At 34.3% G+C, this 17,733-nt stretch overlaps 1 protein-coding gene across 1 annotated transcript in view; it reads left to right on the plus strand.

The window, feature by feature from the left end:
- LOC132552054 (ankyrin repeat domain-containing protein 33B-like) overlaps positions 1 to 11,007 on the plus strand; it is a 36,883-nt gene extending 25,876 nt beyond the window's left edge. Inside the window, exons 4-5 of the mRNA XM_060216194.1 lie at positions 9,110 to 9,250; positions 10,532 to 11,007. Coding sequence (XP_060072177.1) covers positions 9,110 to 9,250; positions 10,532 to 11,007 — 617 coding nt within the window. The remainder of the gene's footprint in view (positions 1 to 9,109; positions 9,251 to 10,531) is intronic.
- The last annotated feature ends 6,726 nt before the right edge of the window (positions 11,008 to 17,733 follow it).

Consider the following 17,733-nt stretch of genomic DNA (forward strand, 5'->3'; position numbering starts at 1 on the left):
ACAGCTTTCAATCGAATATATATGTACAAACCATTTACCAAGCTTCAGAACTATAAACTCATACAATCTCATCGACAGTTATGGAATAATGAAAACAATAAACTGATTTGCACACCGACTACTGAAACCACAAAAGAATAAGACCAGGTGTTAAGGAAGGATAATCGTCTTCTGCTTCATCGATTATCATCACAATATAATTCCGAGTCAGTTTAGTAATATAGCGTTCCCAGACGATAACAGGATACACACTGGAACTGTTGTTGGCATATTTGCTTGCATCATCAACGTCCAGCTTCATATCCTTGTACTACAAAGAACTAGAAATCAGAGCTATGTTATATCGTAAGTCGTTGATGTCACAAATATGAAAACAAGCCTTTGTTCAGTTGTTGCATTTCAATTAGGAACCTTGGCAGTACCAGATTAAACGATATTGAAGCGACGTATGACATTCAGGTGACCATGCTTTGTTCCTGATTACGGACAGCGCCTGTATGAAATAGTACATATCTATTGACTGACTCATTAAATTTTCAAATGTCATTCGTGCAAAACATGACATAGTATGATGATATCATATTTAACGATTGCAGTTCGTATTCTTTGATAACATATCTTCTTAACGTGTTGTAAGCGTGATTTGTCGTTAACATTGACGTCATGTACATATTGATTATCGTTTCGATTCATATACCCATAACCCAACACAGCATTTACGTAGTTAACAGTGATATAGCAGAGCAACTGGGTCCTTTAAAACGTATGATGCAGTCTGCATTCGTTGTTTCGCTATGCTCTAACAAGAACGACGTTCTCGTTGACAGACCTTTTTTTTAGAAGACTTTAGAGTGGTGATTTTCCCTATCGAAAACGAAAGATTGTTCCCTGAATTTTATTCTCAAAATGGTTTTCAAGCTTGTTCCCCGCACTTGCCACAGACCTGCTGATACATGTAACAAAAGCATACGCGTTACACTCTATGCACCGGCCCATAATGACAGAAGAGTTGAAAACCAGCTCTCTTGTGACCACAAATTATAGGGTAATAAATTACTTGGATAACATATGTCGTAAAACCTCGGTACATTAGGTCTATGTGTTCAGTTGGCTGGACATAATGGTGGACGTGTGGGAGTCGTTACATCACATCGGATAAGTCGGTGATGTTGGTTCACTTTATGATCAATATAAAGTGTGTAATGCCGTGCAATGGCGTCAGAAAAAAACACAACAAAGCAGAATACGGTTGTGTATGTTCTTATCTACTACTTAACCATATTGGAAAAAAGACCATGAATGACAGCAGACCTTACATATATGCATTATAGGTTTAAGATTAAACGAAAACAAAACTGTCAAGAGTGAGAAGCAATGATTGAGAACTTCATGTATCTGTTGCTACTGGGAATGTGTTTTATATTATCCTTTATGTCAACCTTTTAACAACAATACTTTGTTATTGTTCTTTTTTTTAAAGACTTGCGAGACTCTAGGTACATGTATATCCCACATCTCTTGGCATATTCAATAATAATGTCTACTAGTAATGTAGTAATTAGACTGAATTTTTCCAATCTCAATATATATGAATATTCCAAAGAAATATCTAAAATATCTAATTACTGTTTTATATGCAGTGGCACTTCGAGGACTTATTTTTATGAAAAACGGAATGTTTCAATTTATTATATATATATATATTTATATAAGGCTACCGTTGGTTTTTTTGTTTTTTGTTTTTTTGTTAATTTTTCGTCTGCATACAGTTTTTGTTAACAGTTAGGTGTTCTTTCGGAACACTTTGTACCTTTTCCCCAAAACTGGTTTTGTGTTGCCCCTTCCATTGACGTCCAACGGACACCTGAAAAAATGTCATCAGTTGCAAATGGACCAATGAATTATCTAATCATCGTTTGAAAATTCTCTACGTTTGTACGCTATAAAGTATATAAATAAAACCCTTACACTTGATCTCGTTATCCTTGTACGTTTTCAGAAGTCTCCATGTAAATTTTTCTTTAGTTCATATTTTGTCCTTAGCCTTGTTAATTTTGAGCTTGTATTATGATTATATTGACATGTTGTTTTTTTCTTGTGTAAGTATCATGAAACGGCAATTAAAAATTGATCCAAAAACTAGCAACAAAATTCTTTGATATATGGAGAAACTAAACTCGACAAAAACTAAACTTTAAGCAAACAATCTTGTATTTCTATCATGTATCACCAATCTAAAGTGTCGTATATACACATCTAGCTTGATTTTGCACTCATGATACGGTTTCTATTTGTATAATTATCTAGACCTTATTACTCCTTGCCATAGACTTTGTGCTATTATCAGATCGACATCAAATATGCTCTGATAGAATGCAGCATTTGTTGTGCATTACCTCAAATCTCGGATAAGTGCATTGCTTTATTATGCGTTTCCATCGACAACGTATTTATTGCTGATCTGTGTCTTTTGAGGTTCTGATTTCATATACAATGTTCATTTAGTAATGTCTAAGTTAAAATGATTGTCAATGTCATTGTTTCTGAAAGTACAGGAGAGTGACATTTTCATTGCATTAAAAGATTTGTTGACCTGTCACCGGGATGTTATGTTACATATGACCTAGCATTTCATCTTCAAGTATACGCTTTTTAAGTAAGTGACTTTGATGTTGTTTAATTACAAATATACTCCATGACTTCCATAGATATTGTTATCACTTGAAACGTCTCTGTAAACATAGTAGAGAACGCCAAGCAACTGTTTACCACAAACAATGGAAAATGAAAAAAAAAAAAAAAAAGATAAGAAAAAATAAAATATCTTTCCTTATAGATATTGGAAACATATTTAAACTATACGTCACTGAAAAGTGCAAATGAAAACAATGCTTTATGAGATCTACATGAATGGTTTCCATGCCGACTTCTTCTCAAACAACGCCTCTAAAGCTGCACCAAAGTTGAATTTATTTCATACTGTCAGAGATACATGGAACATGGTTCAGAAGTCTGGAGTGTTGTCGATTACAGACACATGCATTATATAGTGCATTATAACATAGATTCGTCCGAACAGTTAAGAAAAGGTCAGATGAAATATAATCTGTAAAACACCTTACATCTTTCATCAATAATACCTGTAATCCACGTAAATAAAGCGACAAATATAACCGACGAACGAACTTTTCAGAAAAAAACCCACTAAATTGCTCAATGTCGCAAGTGCGGTTGTTCTTGAGAAATCTTTGCAATCCTCTTTCCACTTCCTCTCGAACTTGACCCCTTTCAAAGATTCATCTTATTGCTAACTCCTTCTGTAATACATCAAAACAAATATTTGTTTTGATCTCACGATTTGATCATAATCGATTTTTAGATTTCTTTTGCTAATTGGATTTGCTGTTCCGCTGTTAAAATGCTGCAAAAATAGACATCTCGATTGGATAATGTCGCTCCATAATGCATCTCATTGATTGTTAGATTACAGATATAAAGTGCACGTTTGTCATCATTGGATGTCAGTCATCCGTTCTTGCATACCGGAAACGGAACCCGTTAACTGCTGTTCTGTCCCGATGTCGCATGAAACTTAAGTCAATGACCCGACCGTAATCTGATAAAAGCCATGAGTGACAGTCTGGACTAATCTCACGCAATAAGATGGCCACATGGGTTGAATATGTCTGTCCGATCATTTGTCATTTGTTGAATTTTGCGCCAGTAAATAAAATCAATGTTCCATATTTGATTTTGCTGAAAGCATCATTGTGGGGTAATCTATAACATTTTTAACGCACGAAGATCGAATATGAATCGGTCGGGGGTAATTTACGGATACTGGGTTACGAGCAACATCTTCGTGTTAAGGTTGCAAATAAACATAATCTTAGAACTTTAAATCCCTCTTTACGACCCTTTCAAATGTATGAACGCATCGCTATAAATAGTCCCTTAGACCAATTTTGCATTAAATTTCACAATGCTTATCAGACCACTAATTTTGATGTTGCAATGTATGTATATACCTGTGTAACCTTTATCATCTATTATTATATAATATTGTAAATATGTTGACATTTTTAACTTCTCCAAATTGTTATTGGCCACGAACAATATCATAAAATGAAGTAGGCTGAACGATTATTTTTATGACAGCATGGAAAAAAATATTGGTACGAACCTCGCCAATTCCTGTCGCGCGGCTAGACGAGCGTTTCACTGCAATTGTCAATATCTTGCAGTAATATCCTTTTGCCGAGATGCGTCTGTGTCACACCTAACAAAGCATATAATGAAAAACGTCTGCTGCTTCTAAATCGTATTTCAGATTCACATGACTCCTTTACTGCAACAAGATATTACGTGGAATATACGATAGAAGTTATTAAATCGTTTTCCGTTTAATATCGTACATATTTCACGATTATGAAACAATATCTGCATATGAGAAATATCAATATTCGCTGTCATACAAGTGAATTATATATGATATTAAAAGGAAACAATCAAGATTTCTTTTTGCCTCAAAACTTTATGTCGATATATGCTAGCAATCGCTAGCATAGCTGTCTCCAAATACAAAGTTTGAGAAAACCTTAAATTTCCCGGAAACAAATTGATAAAAGAAAATTATTTAATCAACGTTCACCTGATTTGCATATGAAAAGAAAGTTCGGAGACATCCTAAGGGTATGTCGTTTATAGAAAATGACTATAATAGAAATTTAGGGCCACAGAAAAAAGGTCGTTTTAGTAGAGGAAAATTGTGTGATTCAAAATTAAAGTGAAAGTAATATTAAAAAAACATCAGTTGTATATTTATCTAGACGACGACTGCTCGAATACCATCCTCGGTGTCTGTCTAAAAGTGCGAGGAGAAATGATAACCAATGGATATCAGGAGCGTACTTGTAGGTCTGCATACCAGGAAGGAACGTACAAATTTGACATTAATGGTGTATCAACCTAGAGCAAAGAAACTTACAAAATTGGCATTATTGGTATGTCTGCCTAGAAGGCAAAACATATACAGAATTTACTTTATTGCCATGTTAACTTAGAACGAAGAGGCATTCAAGATAACAATTTATGATATGTCTAGCTAAAGAAAGAGGCGTGAAGAATTAGCATTAACAGTGTGGTCGCCTAGAAGGACGTAGGACTTCATACAGAATAATCTTTACAAGTATGTCTTCCTAGAAGGAAGAAGCATACAGAATTGACGTTAATGGTATATCTACCAAGAAGAAATTAATATCGAATTACTATTGTAAGATTTCTACCTAGAAGGTAGAGGCATACAGAATGAACATTATTGGTAAGTCCAATAGAAGGTAAGAGGTATACAGAATGGACATTAATCGTATGTCTACCAAGAGGGAAGAGGCATACAGAATATACATTATTGGTAATGGTAAATCTACTTAGAAGAAAGAGGCATACAGAATCGGCATTAACGGTAAGTCTACCTAGGGTTAAGATGCACACGGGATAACTAATAAAGTCTGAGTGATTGAGGCATATACAAATATACCTCGAAGGAAGAGGCAAGGCTATGTACCAGAATTAGGACTATATCAAGGATTGCGTGAACTGATTACGAGGGAATCATTGATGAAATAGCTTCCAAACAGAATTGCTTTGATAGCTGAAATGTTCACATTCTACGACCAAGAAAACTTACAACATTGATGTACAAGGGACGCTTTTTTCACATCATAGAATGCTCCACTGGTATTCATGTATATTCTCGTTTTATCACGAGAGAGAAGGCAACATGAAAATGATTATCCATTAGAACATGAAGACCCGCGAATTTGAAGACATTAGTATTCCTGTGTATGACCTCTATACAAAGGCATGCGATATTAACTGTTCATGTTTATGCTGTTCTGGACTTCACACACAAAAGTCTATAGATAGGGAAATCTTCTTACGATAGCGTCAGTGTGCATGATGTATCGGTATTTCCACATCTTATTCGAAGGACAGACAAGTGACAACATATCAATTACGACGAGGATTCTAAGAAGTCGTCCAGAGATAGATTCGTTCTATATACTATTAGCTTCAGTCAAATATCTATCGCTCAGACAAACTCGCGATCAAAGCAGTCCGGGGTCTTCACGGCTTTTGTAGCTCTGTCACAGCTAGATTTTTATGTAAGAGAAACAGAATGGCTGCCGGTACTATATTGATGAGGGATAGTGGTGTTCATTTCAGAGCTTCGGTAATTGCTAGTCCGAGATATCCTTACTTGTCAGCACTCAATAGTAACCAGAGCTAGGCCAAAGCAATTAACATACGTGTTATTCGTTGTCAATAACAGATAGATAGTTCGTTGTTGCTTGATTAAAAAACAGTTAACTGAACTGTGTAGAAGTAAAACAAATACCAATATGTCAACGTAAGCATAATTCAAGCTCGAATTCCATAAACCGAGGGCAACATATGAACAATATTTACCTGGAGACTTTCAAAAAGTGTAAAAGATAATAAGATCAGGTGTTCGAGATGAGTAAGCGTCTTCGGCTTCATCAACGATACTCGCCTGTAATATGGACTGACAATACTATAACTTTTGCCATTTGAACGTTCTATCTTATTCTTGAACTAAACTGGAGTCACACAGCTTTATTTATAAAACACATTAGAACATTAATTTCTAAGCTACGTAAGAGATGATGGAGAGTCAAACAAATATCCTTTTGAATTATATGTCAATGTACTTGGTCAATGAGTCGGTGCTGAAGCGGTGAAAGAATGTGCCTGTTGTCTTACACTGGATGGTGTAAGATTTAATTATTGTGATTTTCCCCTTGTATGTCGGAGTGGTCTCACCGATCTCGTCTGTTGAGAATCATGATCACAAGAGGTGAATGAGAGTGGTCCTCTGTAGCATCTGGAGTATTTTCCTATTCCGTATAATTAATAAAATATGGATTCAAAGATAGCATCAAATTACGTCCTGTTCGTCATAATAAATGTCTCGAATATGTTTGAAATCAGCTATCAGTATGTATATAACTACTCATCAGAAGCAAGCTTATCAGTTTAGACATAAGTAACTATGATTCTAAAAGTAGTTCTCATTTGTAATGAATGGATTATACAAGCGTTATCAGACGTATAAATTGCAATATTCTGTTTAACAACTACCACTGCAAACCATTTATTGAGTTTACTACTGGCATTGCCATCAATTTCAAAACCCTCAACGTTTTTACATTTTTTTCTGTAATCTTGTCATTCAGCTCATCAGCAATCAGGATATGGAGAACGGATGGTGTTTCGTTGTAAATACAGATAATGTGGATCATGAGAGTGTTCGGATCAATAGTAATGGGATCTAATGGTTTGTCATGTGGAAAAGCGATAAAGGTTCCAATAATGTTATATATCTCAGAAAAAAAGACATGCAGCTATTCATTTTAATGGTTGTGATCACGAACGTATCATGTAAATCAATGTACAATGTATATAGTGATGCTGGATTTATAGAACTGCACTTCAAATTAGGTGTGTCTAAGTCAGAATGCAATACACACACTGTAATGTAAATGGTCTGTTATTTGTAGTTATAAGATACAGGTTGTAAAATAGCAAAACAACAAACAGCGTACAAGCTTATCAGTCAATTCTACTGATTCACAGTTAAGACGAATACTGCAAACAAAACAAAAAAACCAAAAAAATATAATAGAATATTAAAAAAGCAAATGCTACGCGTTTTAAAAGGATCTGATCAAGTTAAAATTACATATTAGATTCTAACTAAACAAACACACCTTATACATATTGGACATTTTTACAACATTACTATATAGATCATGATGTTGATCAGAATTAAATTAGCATCGTGACTTCATTGTTTGTGATGTAAAAAGCTGTTGACGTGTGTTCATTGAAACTTAAAAACAACCTTTCTTCCGAACAGTTGCCAATGACATTCTACTTCGCTGTCGTACAAATGAATATAATAAGACACCAGATGTAACCTTCATCACTCGGACGAACAGGTTCAAATTATGTAGGCAAAGCCAGAAATACACAGTATGACATTTAAAGTACACGTCATGACAAACTTTGTGACTTTTCAATTCTGACTAACATCGTGTGACAATAGACGTATGGAATTAGTGAATGAGAAACGTAATCAAAATTTGATCAAGAATAGATTAGACCAGAAGGAAACATTATGAAAATAAAGTTTTAACAAACAGCAACAAATCTACTATCATATGATAGACATCTCACATGTTAATCATTTCTCTAATTACCTGAGTAATTAACATCAGCTTGCCGTTTTCGTTCACTTCTCTTTATACAATTTTCGTTATATGTTCATATATACATATTCACAAACAAAATGTACAACATGGTTTTCAATAATTAAGGAATGTTATCATGTACTGTCATAAAGTACACGAGTTAAGGTAATTTTCCTATTCTTTTCTTCATGATAAAATCCTTTGGCATTTCTTATTTTCTAAACCTGTTTCGTTCCACTGCAATTTATATGTAAATCTGTCGTTGTTAATTACATTTAGCAATTTTACCACTTCATTACCGTTATGTTGTAAAGCTAGTTCATTGTCAATAAGATCGATAACTGACCATTTTAGATCACCTGCCCGAAGAGCAAACGAGCTTATGCCGTAGTGTGGCGTCGTCGTCCGTCCATCGTATTTCGATTGTCATTTTCACTCTCCTTAATGCTTTCACAATAACCGAGAGTCAATGCTTATAGCATGCCGTAATGAAGCTCTATCACATTTGTACTTAATGGGAAAGTTATACAGGTGAAATATGTTGACATTTCCGAACAATGCCTGAATAAAAAAGATAAACATATATGCTTTATGTTATTTGCAATATACTCCGAATAAGTTTATATCATTTGCGATAAATATGATAGTTACCAGAATAATTCCTTTCAACAGTCATCTCTCTATACTCTTCAGAACAGGTGGGAGATATAACCCTATTTTATGCTTAATATTCTTCACGAATGTTTGGTGTTAAAATGATGCAATATTTTCTTAAATAGTCAGGCAGTTTACATAACACATCTTCACTGAATTTACATATTATCTTATATTTGCAGGTTATCGTGAAATTGTGAAATTTTTGTTGAACGATTTCCGCAAAATCCACGTGGATCAACGGAACAAGCTTGGCTTCACCGCACTGATGAAGGCGGCCATTCAAGGCAGAACGTCGTGTGCCAAACTGCTGCTTTACGCAGGTCAGTCAATAAGATAGCTTACGCCGCCCCCTAACCTTGTGATGTTATGTTTGTATTTCGTTTAAAATATAAATGTAACGGGTGTGTTTTACGAATACAGATATTATCTACTCTTTAATTTCTTCACATATTTATTCTTCATCAAATATGTAACATACTATCGATGAGAAAATACATGTTTAGTATACCACAGAAAATGTAAGGCATACAGCAGCATGAAAATACCAATATGTCAAGAGTATCGCAATCTGAACTAAAATGCAATGAAAATCCTAAATGTAATGAATTAAAATAGATATCGTCAAGCTAAGTCGGGAAAGTATAGTGTTCATGTCGTCTTGCTAAAGATTGACCATACAAAGAGATTAAAACAATAAATTGTACAACATTGTCCGTTTAAAGATATCAACCGGTTTATGTACAAAGATTGTACAAAAGACACATGCTTAGAGTTAGAAACAGCAGAGCCAAAAAAAGGAGGAATTAAAATGCATCATACAGCTGGTTCGTGCTTTTAGGACACGTTAGTGATGCTTACAACCTACAATCTTTGAGATAACATGCGGTGGACACTAGTGGCGGACTTGTAGTCTCCGAGGTTTGTCGTCACCAGCTGCATGCCACGTGTTAATTCATTATTCAGAAATTATCAGATATATGAAAATAAGAAGGGTATTGAATTATGGGGCTAGTATTAATCCTCACCTAGATTTTGTCTTTTCTTTCGATCACTTTTTCCCAATCGCCTCCTAGGCATCTAAATTTTGACCCATATAATCACTGACGAGCCCTAGAAAGACAAAACAGTTGTAAACAGATTCATTCGTTATTTGCTTGAAATACGGCGTTAAGGTATAATAGCTTTTGTATATCTTTCTTTGAAACATGTTGTGCGTGTTACAATTTATCAATAATTTATTTAAGCTTTTCGATAACGTGTTCAAATTCCCCCTGCTAAATCGTTATGCACTGCCGTAGCTGCAGAATTATTGGAGAATGAAACAGATGACTTATATTGCAGCTATAACTGGACTTGCGTTTCAGTTCACTGTTTGGTATTACATCGTTTTGTTTTGTTTTGTTGTTGATAGGAAGCTGTTGTACAAATAAAGGAATATTTTCTCATCCATATTGATGAGCCGTGTTTGTTAAAGTCAGATATTGTCTGTTTTAAATGAACATGTGCGGAACTATGGCGTTATTACAACCTAGCAGTAAATTGGTGTCTAGAATTATGTTTGATATAAATTTCCTGAATCAAACACCATTTTGTAATTTCAGGTGCAAACCCTAAATTGCGAGATCATGGCCGAAAGCTTTGCGCCGAGGAATGGGCAAGATTCACCGGGAGGCAGGAGTGTGCGGATGAAATAGCCAAGTTTATCAATACAAAAAGGTTTTTATCAAACTCTCGTAACAAGAAAGTCCACGAACGTTCCAACAGTGAACCGGACTTAACGAATACGTGTACAGCAGACAAAGAGTATATGGGTCGACAGCGAAAAAAATCAAAATCCCTCCGCAAGAAATTGAAAAAGATGATTCATGGACACAGTGCACATTCAAATTCTCCTACAATGCACTTTACAGAAAACACAAAAAATGAAAATCCTTTCGCCATTATTGCCCGATGTGTATCGACTCCCATACTTCCTGGCGTGGTAACACACAGTGGTTCACCGCCGGTCTTAAAACGTCCTGTCAGTGCTGAAAACATTCCACGTGTGGAAATCACGTCACCATCAGACCGGAAATGACGTACTAAAAGTATTTCTCATGATTTGTAATTAAATCTAAATTGAATGAACTTGATGGAATTGGTATCACTTGCAGTTCAAACATTTATGTATCACAATAAAGAACAATGTACGGAATCAAAACTGAAACTTGATAAATTTACTTTGATCTTGTTGATGCGTTTAAAATTGTTTACATGAAACAGTATGTATTTAATAGTTTTAAAGGCATTTAGTTAAACATTTTACACTGTTGGTACATATGTACTACTATGGAGAAGAATTTTTATACTAATATTTCCTATTTACCAGTTCTGTCATCGCTTTTCAAAATGTTCTTAATAAAATGTTATCTTTGTGTCATTTGCAATCGCTGATTTTGTGTTGTTTTTTAGTTTTTTAAAGCTATGCTACTGCTTATTTGGAAGTAATTGATATTGACATAAATGCGTCTTTATCTAACTTATGTTTACATAAATTCGTTTTATTGCAAAAGTTGCAATATAGTTATAGCTGTCCACAGATTATGGCCTTTGATATTAATACCTGGCAGGGCTCTAGACATCGTGAATGACTAAGGCACAGTGGTCATATCAAATATCAAATATCAAGAATCAATCATAACTTTTTTTCAATTCCTGACATTTTCCATGTCATTTAAAACCTTATTTGAATGAGTCAATCAATATTAAGTGGTGTGGGATAGATAGAAAATTGGTCGCTTGGTTTTATGTCACATACATGTCATTAGTGAATGGGTTTTTTATGACGAAAATGATTCATAACTCAATCAAGAATATGGTACCAGACAAATTGACGTAATATTCTCTCAAAAGATTGATAAATTCTTACACATTTTACGGAACACAGTATATTTAATCAATAATTTATCGTTTTCTCACAATAACCATGATGAAATAACGAAGTGTTTAAAAAATGAAATCTACAACTTATAAAAAGGCAGAGAACCTCCTTCAATGGTATTGTCTGTTTCTGTAAAATGTCTGTGTAACCTCAGAACCCAAACTTAACAATACTGTAGAAATTTCACACATAATGTTTACACGGATGCTTTAGCTAAAGGATGTTTGACCGTGTAAAAGTGACACAATACATATATTAGAATTGCTATGAGAAACTGGTTTCACAGAAGTGCCGGATTCTTAATATCATTAGAAAGCAGTATCTATAGACATGATAACATTTGAACTAGTCCCAAGTCTCCGTAAATACATTTATTAATCTATGAATGCCTTTCACAGGTCCGCGCGTGGAAAAGTACACAAAATATGACATGACATATTTAATATTGGAACAACTTTTGTGTCCACTGTATTCCCATATGGTTGTTCTTGATAAGGTTATATAGATGCCCGTTATTTTTTCTTTTGTGAGAGTTCCCAGAAACCTGCTACGCTATATCAAACCACAAACAGTTACATTAGCACTGCAAGTCAATGAGGAACGATATTATTTAAAGATTTTAAAACATTGAAATCATTCAGTGATTTTGTAAAAGTAATAAAAAAATGTGATTTTGAATTTAAGCCAAACTTGAAAACAGACATTTCGGAAAAAATACTAAAAGGCATGTTTTAATTTAGAAGAACTGTTCTATATCAGCTAGAAATTTAAAAATCGGTCACAAGAACAAACAAGTGAATTCCATAAAAACTAGATCGTGACTTCTTCTATAGCGCCCGTTAATTGCTATATTTTTATTGAGTTAAGTAGGAGAGACTTCCACAAGCGGACTATTTTAAATACCATGTACACGTATTAGGGGCGATAACTCCCATCACACACGCACATATGACCAACTGAAAGACTATGTGGCGTTAGTTTGAATTTCTTAGTTGTTGCATTTTGATAACTCTTAAAGACTGAATGATATATTAAACATCGATAATCAAAACACTATCAAAGCGTTTTATGATAAAAATGTTAGGAAATTTCTACACATTTCATCAAATTAATGACTATTCCAGAAGATGATGGAATATGTCCGGCTGATATTGCAAGCATATCATGTTGATAATTCATAATATGAATTTTAACCCCGTGACCTTATGATATTAATCATAATACGGTAAACTGCCCGAAGAACGAGATGATCTGTAACAAAGAAAATAATACCAAGTCAATTCCAGCTCTAAATTAATAAACTGAGGCAAGATCTTATTGTCAGGACAGTCAGTGATATGTGAAATAGATGAAATTGGAAATGTTGACAAATTATATCCTACAAGAAAATTTTAATGCCAGCTATTTTGATATGTACAATATAGCAATATTGAGATGTAAAGATGCATGGAGGAATACAAAATGACTACCCATATTGTGCATTTTCATATGATAAAGTTTACTTGTAAAAACGCAAGTGTAGTAGAATATGATAAATTTTGGATTTTGATTATTTAAAATTTTGAAATGCGACGGATAAATATGATGTAGATTATCATAAATGTAGATGGTTATAACGATGGAATGATATAAGTAAAAAGAAAGTTGAAAGGGCTATTAAGTTGTTAAAAGCAAATAAAGCATGCGCTGGTGATGATATTTTTGAATAAATACATTAGCCGTTAGATAATAGTTTGTTTTATCTTACTTCTAATTAAGGGAAATAAATATGAAAAAAAAAAGGAAATGGCATTGTTTATACACAGAATGTGTAGTATTTTGCAAAAGAAGGTTTATCAATAGAAATATTTTTACTTACGAAAATGCAGAAATAGACCGTGTAAAAGAAGGGGTTTCCGTGTTTAGGTACAGTTTTCTCACAAATATGTTCCTTTAATGACGCAAACGGCTAAGTACATTTTGTGTGTTTTTTTCTGTTAGAGAACCGAAGTTGTCTGTTAAATGTATATTTTATCTTTTTACATAACTTGTAAATTCTATTTTGATATTTGGTCGAAACATCTGCGGTTTCACGAATATCTAGAATATTGAAAGTTTTTACCTAAAATTTTGAAAGTTATTTCTTGGTCTTAAGAAAACATCAGGTTACGTGGTTCCGAGGAAACTGGGTACTAGTCCACTTTTAATTGATATACTTGTTAGAATGATAAAATACTGGTAACGAATGCAACTGAGCAGAAAAAATCCACTCAAGTTTGCAATGTATATTTTCCTACCTCAAGTTTTTATAAAAGAAAATAAATTCCTATCTAAATTTTAAATGAATGTGGACTGAAGCACATTGGGAGTGCCCCTTCACAGATAAAACTCTGAACTCACAATTAGCTAATTAATTGTCAAATAGATGGTTTTTACAAAAATGGAATAGTGATGTTTTCAATTCTGTACAATTTTAGTGTTATAGTATTTATAAAAATATGATATATAGAAAAATAAAATGGTAATGAAAGGTTCAAAATAAATACTCATAAATCTATGTTGGGAATTAGCAGTTAGAATGATGTGGGGCATCACAATAGAATATATCCACATTGTGATACACAAGAAACAGGTGACGAATTCCACTATTTGCTAGTATGCCCGTTCTTGACAAACAACAGAAAGTTTTTTTTTAGGAAAATATTATGACATCCGTCCCAATATTATTAAGTTTTCATATCCAATTCATATATCAAAACGTTACGAAATCTGCGTAAGTTTAAAACAATTTAAAAAAAGGACTTATAATTTGTCATCTCTATAGAAGTGTATTTGTTGAATTTTGTGTTAGCGTGTTCTCTGTACATCCTCCTTTGTGAAGAGAATTATGATATTATAGAAATAGTGATATTAGAGACGGACCCTTAATACCGAACAAACTGTGAGAGTTAAAAGGAGGGATATACGTTTCTAGAAAAGGACAATTCACAATAAGCAAAATTACTGAGAGAGTGAAGCTAAGGGAAGTAACTCTAAGAGATCTTCATGGAATCACAAACTCATGCATTATCACACATGATGAACAACCAGCATTTAATATTTATCTATAATTATAGACATGGGAAAGCAATAGGATCTAGTATGTTTGCTGTTACACAGGTACTAGTCGAGATTAGATCATAAATTTTGGTTTTGTCACAAGACAAAGTCGAGTGTTCAAACGACAACAGTCATGATCGAATTCAAAAAAAAAAAAAAAAAAAACTGCCCAATTTCATTCTAAACAGTGCCTTACATGTTCGTAGCCAATCAAAAGACCCCTTTCAAACATTGATGACGTAGAATCTCTACACACTTTCCAGTAGAAAGTTGTTGAAAGATTCGGGTCAGGACGTAGATCGAGGCATTTGAGAAGACCTATAATGTTTCTCTGCGTGGATTATTTGTCTAAATTGTTGTTTATACTGATTTCTAGTGTATATACAGATAATTAACCATGTCTATCTCAGACTGGTAAAGGTATTTATGCACTAAAGTAGATCGATAAAACACCAGACATTGTGGAGAGGCATCGACAAGAGATCATGACGGGAGATTCAATCGAAGTTGTTAGAGCGTTTCTGTCAAATACCTATTGGGATTAATGTATCTTTTTCTACAGAATTATCTAGTAAAGTCAGGGGACAATATTATGTGATATGAATTCATCTAGTCATGATATTATTGACTGAAACTGATTCACTCACTTGTAAAGCAGAAAAAAGCTAATCCAAAGATCACAAAGATTACCATTATCGTACTCATTTCACATGTTAGCATGTCGTTATATCAAATGTCTCCTGTGTCGATGTCGAACATTTGCCTCAACCGGAGTGATGACCACCATTTTTGGGTAAGAGTCCGAATTCATGTGTATATCGGGGATTAGATTATGAAACTTATTCAATAGAAAACGCTTTATATAACCATTATTTTATAATTTAAATACAATCACATACATCACAAACCTTTTGATAGGGTTTTTATTGGAATGTCGGCCACGGAGTCGGACAAAACCAGGATCAAAAATATTTAAAAAGAATAATTTCAAAATAATGCTTGATCTTATTACATGAAATAGATACATACTGTTTGAAAATTCTTTGAAATCTGAACCTTTCCCTTTTGACGGGAGGCATCCCAACCGTTGTGATATCAGTACCACTTGATATTTTTTTTTATTCCAAACAACCGAGTTTCACTTTCTTTTTTTCTGATTTCAGCACAGCGGACATGCAGACTGCAGTTCTTAGTGCTGCTTTCAAACAACAACGATGTCGGTGCAGCTTTTTCATGAAAAAAAAATCAATCTACTTTTAGAACCCCGATATGGTTTTAATACATATTTGGTTCGTTCACATTGTTTTTTTTCTTTTTTAACAATGTTATTGCAGATTCGGTTTATGAGACAATCTTGACAATACAGTAAACCAACAAGGGGAAATTCACACTTGACAGCCGCTAGCACGAAGTTACCAAATCGTAAAGAAATTGATTTATTCATTTTGAAATAGACTCACGAAAAAGGAAAAAAAGGGGGGGAAATCAAGATTGCGAGGGAAAAATCGAGTACCATAGATGAACGAACTACTCGAGTAAATAAAGAATTACTGTGAGAGGATAATGATATTATAATAATTACATTGGATAGAGTTTGAACCGATAACAATTTAGAATTCAATGGAGAGTTTACGTAATATTTGTCAGCCACGCATGGGTCAAATCGTTCTATACTATAAGAAACTATCTTATAAATATGGCTATCAACCAAGGCTAAGAATAGTTTATGTAATAGTAAAGATAAACGATAAGTTATTTTCCTGTAAAAGCGACTAAACGATTCAAGTTTTATTTTACAACGATATTTATCTCAGAACCTGTGTAAAACCATTTTTTCTTGTGTCTCCTCCTACTTATGGGGCTTATCCAATTTCAAGCTCTAAACAATTACTGCATTAACAGTCTTCCAAAGATAAATTCAAGATTGGCCTAACGTCGGACTTTTTAAGCCTTAACTATAATATCACATTTTTCATAATTTTTGTCCAATATCTAGAATAATTACGATATAATGTTATTCAGATATCAACTACGATGCTAGAAAAGGCTCCCAGCATCATCGGAAGTTAAGTCATTACATGCAGGCAACACTAGTTCAAAGGGAAATCTAATACACATTACCGAGAAATAACTTAATTGAAACATTCTACCACTTCTTGACAACTATACAATTCTGTAAAAGTAACAGTTCCGTCTTGCGTGCGCCGAGTCGTTACGTTTCTGGCGACGGTTACAACATTTGTGCTACATGATTCTCAGTTGTTTTATATAATTACAATTTCATTCCCAGGACTCGATGATGATGTCAAGCACATTTATGTCTTTTTTACAGAATCCCTGTCATTAGGCGGACGGTGCCAAACCAATGCAGTCTGCGCTGCCTTCGCATTTTGGATATGCTGAAGTGTCTTGACTGGGACAGGACCTCGGTTTTTGACATATTGTGTTGCTAAGATATGCCAAGGAAGTGGCGGATACTTTGCGTGCGAAAGGAATAAATCTTGATTTCTTTGGTACACATGTCTCTCTGTTTTATAGCAATGTGATGGTGACGCAAGCAATGTAAACCGTCATCTTCGTCTTCTCCGTCAGGTTGGGGTTGGTTCATACTCCTGGAATTACGCGAGGAAAGACTCTAGCTGCCTTTCTGATTCTCTTGTCCATCTCGCTGTCCAGCGGGAGTTAATGCTTAGGTCATGTTCGGCGATGGAGATGGCTGGCTACTCCGTTGCGTCACAACCTAAGATGTTTGTCGATTTCATACTGATGGGGAGACCGAAGTCCTTGTAAGCCCGGGGAAAAGGT

The sequence above is a fragment of the Ylistrum balloti genome, unplaced genomic scaffold (assembly GCF_031769215.1).
Source record: "Ylistrum balloti isolate Yb309-2 unplaced genomic scaffold, AGI_CSIRO_Ybal_v1 Utg370232, whole genome shotgun sequence".
Taxonomy (NCBI): Eukaryota; Metazoa; Mollusca; class Bivalvia; order Pectinida; family Pectinidae; genus Ylistrum; species Ylistrum balloti.